Source organism: Lontra canadensis, unplaced genomic scaffold (genome assembly GCF_010015895.1).
Source record: "Lontra canadensis isolate GAN:19392208 unplaced genomic scaffold, GSC_riverotter_1.0 scaffold194, whole genome shotgun sequence".
In the NCBI taxonomy this organism is placed as follows: domain Eukaryota; kingdom Metazoa; phylum Chordata; class Mammalia; order Carnivora; family Mustelidae; genus Lontra; species Lontra canadensis.
The window spans coordinates 875183-884595 of NW_022631188.1; the positions used below are offsets into that span (position 1 = coordinate 875183).

Sequence of the window (9413 nt, forward strand, 5' to 3'; positions counted from 1 at the left end):
AGTAATGATAATAAAGAAAAGCAATAGGCCATATTTGTGCTCAGAATTCATGGAACATTTCTTCCCATAAAGATAACTGATACAAAGGACAGAAACTTTCCCACTGATATTTTTGTTGACTAACATGAACATAAAATGTGACCCATCCTTTTCATATGGCTACTCTAAGTGTGCACTTAAAATGATTAACTTTAAGTTATTCTTTCACATATTTCCTTTGATTCCACCAGTGCGTCTAAAACAGAGTCTAATTTCTTTTGAATCCTCCAAAGAAAATGCATAGTTTTATAAAGTGTTAATAATGAGTATTCTCTGAAGAAATGACAAATGACATGTAGCTAATATTATTCTCTATTGCAAAGGAATTGTTTTAACACTGATCTGACTTTGTTTAACAGAACTGAAAGCTGGGGGCAGAAATAGCCTCATATCTATTTAGGACAGGTTTGCTGCCAACAGAGTTATGAACAGAATTTTAGTTTCAGAATTGTGGGGAAGGGATATTAAACCTATTCTGTCATTTCTTTTTTCCCTAATTAAAAAAATTATTTTAAATCCAGTATAGTTAATACCCAGTATTATATTAGTTTCAGGTATACAATATTCAACAATTCTATACATTCCATAGATTCAAAAATTCTATACATTACTCAGTGCCCATTAAGATAAGTGTACTCTCCATCTCTTCACCTATTTCACCCATCCTCCCACTGCCCCTCTAGTACCCATCAGTTCTCTATATTTTGGTTCTTAAATTCCACTTCAAGTGAAGTCATAATGGTATTTGTCTCTCTCTGACTCTCATTTTGCTTAACATTATACTCTAGATCTATCCACATCATTGCAAATGTCAAGATTTCATTCTTTTATATGGCTGAGTAATATTCTATTACATATGTTGTATGTTATAACATAATACTAATATGTAATAATATATTTCTAGCAGTCCTGCTTTATCTTTAAAAAGTATTTATGTGGCTCATAGAGTAGCTCTATTTTTATCTTCTCGAGGAACCCCCCGTGCTGTTTTCCAAATAGAGCTACCCTATAACCCAGTAATTATACTACTAGGCATTTATCCAAAGGATACAAACATAGTGAGTTGAAGGGGCACCTGCACCCCACTGTTCATAGCAGTAGTGTCCACTGTAGCTAAGAGATGGAAAAAGCCCAAATGTCCATTTAGATGAATGGATAAAGAGGATGTGTTGTCTATAGAAAATAGAATATTACTCAGCCATCAAAGAGAGTGAAATCTTGCCATTTGCAATGATGTGGATGGAACTAGCGAGTATTATGCTAAGTGAAATAAGTCAATCAGAGAATGACAAATACCATATGATTTCATTCATATGTAGAATTTAAGAAACAAAACAGATGAACATAGGAGAAGGGAAGGAAAAATAAAATACAGTAAAAATAGAGAGGGAGGCAAACTGTAAGAAACTGAGCTATAGCAAACAAACTGAGGGTTGCTGGAGTGGAGGTTGGTGGGAGGATTGGGTAACTGGGTGATGGACATTAAGGATGGCACTTGATGTAATGAGCATTGGGTGCTATATGAAACTGATGAATCAATAAATTCTACTCCTGAAACTAATAAAACAGTATATGTTAACTAAATCGCATTTAAATAAAGAATTAAAATAAGTGTTTATGTGGCAGCAGATAACTGATACAACCAGGAAAAATGAGATGTCTGTTTCCCCAAACTCACAATTATTCTTTGTGTTATAAAACTTTTAAATGTTATTCCAGGGAATCTCCAGCACTTGACCATGATTAGCTGAAGCCATCCCTGGGTCCAAGATGTCAGTCACTTACCTAGAAGACCATTCATACTTTCCTCAGGTGCTGGAGCCTGGGTATGTTTCCTCATCCATCATGTTGTCTCACAGGAGATCTCTGTCATCTGTGTGGACAGGGACAAGCATGTGCTATAACAGTGTGACATTGTTTTTCCAGTCTTCTCACTGTCAGCATCTTCTTCCCTGTGACATTTTCACATCACAGTTACGTCATTTGTCTGTTCACATACAGTTGCTCTTTCAGAGGCCACCAATCACTTGCCCTTGGGAGTGATTTATCTGATGTGAATTTGTACCTTGGGAGAAATACAAATTTTAGGATTATTTGTTCCAGCTCTTTGAAAAATGCCGGTGGAATTTTGGGGATGGCATTAAAGTATAGACTGCTCTAAGCAGTATAGATATTTTAACAATGTTTATTCTTCTGATCCATGAGCATGGAGTGTTTTTTCATCTTTTTGTGCCTTCTTCAATTTCTTTCATGAGTGTTCTCTAGTTCCTCGATTACAGATCCTTTACCTCTTTGGTTAGGTTTATTCCCAGGTATCTTACAGTTCTTGGTGCTATAGTAAATGGAATTGATTCTCTAATTTCCCCTTCTGTGTTTTCATTGTTAGTGTATAAGAAAGCAACTGATTTCTGTGCATTGATTTTGTATCTTGCCACATTACTGAATTGCTGTATGAGTTCTAGTAATTTGAGGGTGGAGTCTTTTGGGTTTTCCATATAAAGTATCATGAGAGAGTTTGACTTCTTCATTGCCAATTTGAATACCTTTTATTTCTCTTTGTTGTCTGATTGCTGTTGCTAGGACTTCTAATACTATGAACCAGCTACTCAGTGTGACTAAAACTTTAATATGGAAGGGAATAATTTAAAAGGAAATGAACTAAAGAGTTAGCAGTCATTATTTCTAGGTTATGAGATAATCGAGAAACTTTTTCTTTTATTCTTCCTGTTTTTCTCATGTCCAAATACACACTTAAAAGGATTCCATATTATTATGAGGGTGAAAGAAAACCTAGAGTATCTTTCCCTTCTTTTAGTTGTCAGGTGTTGCAAATGTTCTAAATGTTAAAAGCCTAAAGATGTTGTTCCTGTATTCATTGCCCAATGAATATTTGTTATATTCTGTAGAATAAGAACATTTAATGTATATTTATTAAGAAAATGTCCATTCACTTATTTATTCTCTGTATTTATTAAACATGTAATTCATGTCAGAAGCCAATTTAGACACATGAAAATCACACATGAGTAAGAGGTTCTATGTTGTTGAAAAGCTCACCAATGCCTTTCCTCAAACATACATACAGACAAATATATAAAATGAGATAATGCCATAATAGTGGCAGGGACTGGTTTTGGAGGGAATTCAAAGGGCAGATTGATGAGATTTGTAAGAATATCTATCCAGAGGTAAGAATATAACTGGGTTTAGGAGTCTAGTGAGAGGTTTGTAAATGATAAATCAGTAGGTTATCAAGATTGGGGACAAGCATTTTTCACAAAGAAGAGGTGACATTCGTTTCCAAGGGCCACACTGCCACCATTCCGTACATTCTCCTCCCAAGTCCTTAGAACACCATCAAGTTTCTATTGTCTCTAGGGCTTCCTGTCTTTGGTTATCATCACCCTCTCTCAGATTCCTTATTATTGCCAAGGCTTACACATCTGATGATTTTAAAGTTACCTGCAAAAAGGCATTAAAACTATAAATAAAGGTATAGTGTTTTCCCTGTGGAATCCTGGGAACCACAAGGTTTGAAGACAGGAGAGAAAAGACCATTAAGTCTTACAAATCCTGTACTCCCACCCAGTACTGCAGGTGGATGGCAGTTTACTTGACCTTGAAATCACAGAGCAAGGACCCCATAAATGTGAGGACTGTCTTGTGCAGAGAGGATTTCCAGTCTCTTGAAATGGTCATCTTGTATAGAAGGGAGTATTTCTCTCTCCAGCATCCAGATTATCAGAGTTTGAATGTATTTACCAGTAAAGCAAAGTAAAAACATATGGGGAACAAACATGAGATTGCTACGTTTTCTTTTGCTAAATAAGAACATCAAGCCCCTTTCCAAAAAATGACCATCTATTACCACCTTAACTTAATAAAAGAAAAAAATATAAAACCAGAGTAAGAAGATACTATTAAATAATGAATACCCTTTTATATGGATTTCTTTTAGGTGATACTCCTCATTTCCTTCATTTCTCTTATCTAAGAGCCTAGAGAAATCATTACTCAACTACTTTCACAGGTGTATGGGAAGGAAATTAATTAAAATCTGTAAAGCCCTGTTAATTTTCTGTTTAGAGACTCAACATCTCCCTATTCTCTATAATAGTGGTTCTGAAAGTTTAGCCTAATACCTGTAGTGTTTGTTAAAAATATCAGTTGCTGGGTCCATCATAGATGATTGGTTCAGTAGGTCTGAGGAGGGCCCAAGAGTGTGCGTTACTGATAAGGGGCCAAGTGATGCTATTGCCGGTGGTCCAAGGGCACACTACCTTACAGGAAACACTCAAACTCCTTATCAGGCCACATAGGGTAAAAGTTAAGCTACTCTAACAGAGGGAGCCTAAAGTAAAGGGCTTAATTCATACTAAATAATATAGAAGATTTTCCTCTTGTAATAGTCTGGAGACATTCTCTGCTGCAGGGGTGGATGTTTCCATGTTATTTTTCCATTCCTTATTAGGGCTTTTGGTAAAGGTAGGTACTCTCCACATTGACATTCCAGCCAAGATGAAGGGGAGTGAGAAGGGTGAGAGCAAATGGCTTCATATTTGAGAAGATAACCCAGGAGTTACACACATTGCTTCCCTGGCATTGTGTTGGTGAAGGCCAGGCTCAGAAATGCGATACACACTTTGTGGCCCTGTGTCCAGTTAAAACTAGAAGAAGTTGGAATGGGTATTAATGGGCAGTCGGTCTCCAGTACAGAAACCCCAATATCAGTATCAGGTAGATGAAGAGAGGGTATTCCTATAAAATTGGTCAGTGAGGAAAGGAAAAAATTAGCGTATGGTATAATCCTATATTAAAATAATTTCTATGTGAAATGTTAATACTTTGTACATATCTCTATTACTGTATTTAACCGCATTTCATAATTATATGTTTATTATCTACAGTTCTTGATTAGTCTTGAAGGATTCTAAGTGTATGAATTGAAGTTTCTTTATGTGTCTGTATCTCTATCTCCTTAAAATTTTTCTCTCTTTACACTTATTTACAGTGCCATTACTTAGTACAATTCTTGGTACAATGGTAACACCCAATAAATGCTCTTTGCATAAATTAATCAATTCATCTTTTGTTGGTAAAAGTCAGTATTATTTACTAGCTTTCTTCCATGTAACTCATGACTTGGCTGGCCATTTTTCAACACACAGTATTCTCTTTACTGCCCTCTTCACATCTTTGTTTCTTAAAGTGTAGATCAGAGGGTTAAGAGTGGGTGTGATGATTGTGTAAAAGAGAGTAAAGAACTTTCCTTCATCTTGGGATGTGCTATTCTGTGGCTTCATGTACATGTAAATGGCTGTTCCATAAAACAGAGTTACTACTGTGAGGTGGGAACCACATGTGTTAAGGACCTTACTCCACCTTGCTGCTGACTTGATCCTCACGACTGTTTGAGTGATTACTGCATATGAGATGAGAATTAGTGATAGAGGTACTAGAAGAAATATCACCCCGAGAGCAAAGAGAATGACCTCAATTACTTTTGAGTAGAAACAAGCCATCTTGATCAATGCTGGCATCTCACAGAAAAAATTATCCACTTCCCGGTGCCCACATCTTGGTAATTTCAAAGTCAGGGAGCAAAGAATTAAGGCACTGCCAAGGCCACCTAACCACGTGGTAAGCACCATATTCTGGCAAAGCTGAGGGTGCATTATGACAGTGTAGTGAAGAGGTTGACAGACAGCAGCATAGCGGTCATAGGCCATCACAGCCAAGAGAAGACATTCAGTGGCTCCCAGGTCAAGGGCAAAGAAGAATTGGAGCACACACCCTCCATACGTAATAGACCTTGTCGGACCCCATAGATTTACCAGCATCTGGGGGATAATGCTAGTTGTATAGCAGAGATCCAAAAAAGACAAATTGGATAAGAAGAAATACATGGGCGTATGGAGCTGGGTGTCTAGGTAAGATACAAGAATGATGGTTGTGTTTCCTACCAGAGTCACAATATAGAAGATGAAGACCACCCCAGAGATGATGGGTTCTAATTGGGGTCTATCAGAAAAGCCCAGCAGGATGAAATCTGTTGTGGAACTTCCATTGTTTGTGTCCATGGCTCCTTAGGAAAATCTAGGAGACAAGATCGTGGTAATCAAAATAGCATCAGCCCTAGGCAGAAATAGCTTGCCATGAGTATCACCAATTCAATTGTTTGTGTGCTCTCTCCCATTTGGACCACCTCTGTTAACACTCTCCTTGTGTTCCTTGCCCAAAGCCTCTCTGTGTTTACTCATAACCAGAGTGGTTCTAAAAATAATATGGCAAACCCAGTCACACTGAGTTATAAGTTATTGAAATGGTTTAATGATGCCATGTCACCTATGTTTCTGTGTGTTTTAAGTGATAAATCCATAAATTTAATATTACTTAAGATTGGAAGAGTTGTTTCTTGTTGAAATTATGACATAAGCATACCTGGTCATGACAAATTTTTGCCTTATCCAAGAAGTGGAATTTCAGGTAAAAAGTTAAGGGACCCACTTCCTAGGGACAATCTCCACTGTTTGGCAGCAGGATCAGTTTTCATATTCATTTTCAAATGTGTTCATTCCAGCCATTATCATCAGTGTCCCTTCCTTGATTTCCCTCCTCTTTAACATGGCAGACACTGCTGTTCCTTTATCAGTTTTGCTGTTCCCCACTCTACTGACCTTTTTTGATGCCAGGAAAAATCATCTTTCCTATTAACCTTCTTTTCCGTGTACAGAGGACCCATATTTCTTAGAGTGCCATTAATGACTGCTGTATAGCATTTAAATAGCCTTCCTGATTTGTTGCAGAGTTAAAGATTGAACTAATTCCAGAAACGTTGGGTTACCACCCACACACAGCAACCACCTGTGTTAGCTCCAACTCACCTGGCCATTCTGCAAAATTACGATGGCAGGTAACTGGAACAAGAAGCAGTTCAGTAAACAGTCAGTGAGTTGTTTTTCTTTGTGGAATTTCCCAGTTCCACAAATGAGTCAATCCTCTGCTTGCTTCAGACCTCTATAGGTAAAACCTTATTTTAGTTCTCTGAGAATTCAGAAAAGAGATAAGGAACACATGAATTTCACTATTTCTGAATAGTTTATGGTATCACTTTATAGACATAATTTTATTGATTGAATTAGTTTATAAATATTTTGTAGTTTTTATTTATTTTTTTTTGTTTGTAAATTTGTGTTTTTTTGCATAGAATTTCTGGCCGTAAACATCAGACATAGGGTAGTTTATGTTTGTTGTGTGTTTGTGACCAGGAATAATAACTTTACTTGCTGTCATTACAGTAAAATAAGGTGAATTAAATTACCTACCATATATGGTTGTTACAAGCAGTTTAGTCAGAACATGAAAATATTATTATCATGAAAAAGAACTCTTACTACCAAGTAGCATGAGATAGGGATATAGCTTTTCTCAATACAAAATGGAATTTAATTTAATTAATGAATGTGATGTTTTTATGTGATGGATGACCGCTAAGTTGGGCATAGTGGTTAAGTGCAGAGATTCTGGACTCAGAGCTTGGTGTCAAATCCCAGGTTCACTACTTGGAGGTGATGTGTCCTTGGGCAGTTATGTAATTTTTTCACACCAGCTTCCTTATATGTTCAGTGAAGATAATAATGTTCCTCAAAAGGAGGTGGTAAGGTTTAGTAATTGTGAAAACACTAGGAACTGTGTTTGGTTCATATTAACTATCAAAATTAAAAATTGTATTAACCTACCCACAAATTACTATTGTTACTGTATTCACTCCTTCCTGTCATCATTTTTCACACTGGTGATTTTACCATGATGGTCTAGAACTGAACCTGAATGCCTAAAACTTCATGTTTGCATAACTTTTCAAATGCACACACACTCATGTACACAAAAGTGACCACAAGCATGGTATACATACTGAACTGATAAACCCAGAGGCAGGAGAGGACAGAGGACTTAGCTCCCAACATGTGTAGATTACAAAATGCACTGGGCATCCTTTGACCACATAAGGCTGGGATAGTGCTGGGAATTAAAGGCCACAGAACTTTAGAGCTGAAATAGACTCAGAAAGTGTGATCCAGCCTTCTGCCTTAGGATGGAGGTCTTCCATGGAATACCCACAGACTCCTGTTTTCAGAGCTTCATAGCTCTGCGTCTTTAATCTGTGCCTCATCCCTACTCCTTGTGTTGAGCTCAGAGATGCCTCCTTAACATCCAAGACTGATGCTTTTTCTTTATTCTGGAAATAACAGAGAATATGTCAATTCAACATGGCTTCATTATGAAGAACAGTTTTATTATACAACAAAACATAGATGCAGAGGAAAACAAAGGCTTGATGAGTGAAGGTAAATATTCTTGTAATGAACAGGCACATCAAGAAATAGAATCTTGCTAAGCACCCCAGGAACTTCTCTTCATGACTGGTCCTGATCATTACACTTCCCTGTTTCTCAAACTATCCACTAGTCTGATGTTTATAATACTCACCTAGTTTTAAAAATTTTTTAAAAATATATTTTAGAAAGTGAGAGCATGGGGGGAAGGGGCAGATGGAGAGGGAGAGAGAAACTCACGCAGGTTATGCTGAGCACAGAGGCAGAGGCATGGCTCAATCTCATGACACTGAGCTCTCACCCTGACCCAAAACCAAAAGTCGAACCCTTAAACAACCACACAACTAAGGTGCCATTAGTAATCATCTTGTATTTAGTAGCTTGATTATGCAAATGTGCACCTGTAGACAATATTGTTTAGTTGGGCTCATTAAAAGTTTTTTATATGTCTTTTGAGTTTCTTTTAATATTGGAATCTCTTATCAAATATACTCTTAGGTCTATATTCCTAGACTAAGTGTTTGATGGCTGTCGGCTGCTTCTAACACTGTATGATGTTTAATTAGTACACTTTCCTGGTTGCCATGCATTGGACTCACTATGGTTTATCAAATACCTTTGATTATGAGCTGAGATGTGAACACAATACCATAGGTGTGTGAAGACAGTGAGCACCCATGAGGCGTGTATAGTTCCTAAAATATATGTTTGCTTGGTTTAACAGGGGAAAAACATTAACAGCTGAGTTGACACTTTGGGTCACATAGGAACTCAGGTACTTACTGGAAGTGTTAAGCTGGAATTATCCTTCATGCAATTGTATGTTGTGAATCCAGGTATTGGACTTTTCCTTTATGCTGTAAACTATTTCTTTTTTTTTGGAAGGAACAAAATTGAGTATTTATTTAAGTGGGGCCTATCCAAACAAGGCATTCTAAAACTTAAATTTCATTAGCTTTGTTTTTTTTAAATTCAATTTTATTTTTTCAGGGTTCCAAGATTCATTGTGTATGCACCACACCCAGTGCTCCATGCAAT

At 37.0% G+C, this 9413-nt stretch overlaps 1 protein-coding gene across 1 annotated transcript; it reads right to left on the bottom strand.

The window, feature by feature from the left end:
• Positions 1-5174: 5174 nt before the first annotated feature.
• LOC116861290 (putative olfactory receptor 2W6) lies at positions 5175-6119 on the bottom strand. The gene has a single exon (XM_032847840.1). The coding sequence runs from the start codon at positions 6117-6119 to the stop codon at positions 5175-5177; it is 945 nt and encodes a 314-aa protein (XP_032703731.1).
• Between the last annotated feature and the right edge of the window lie 3294 nt (positions 6120-9413).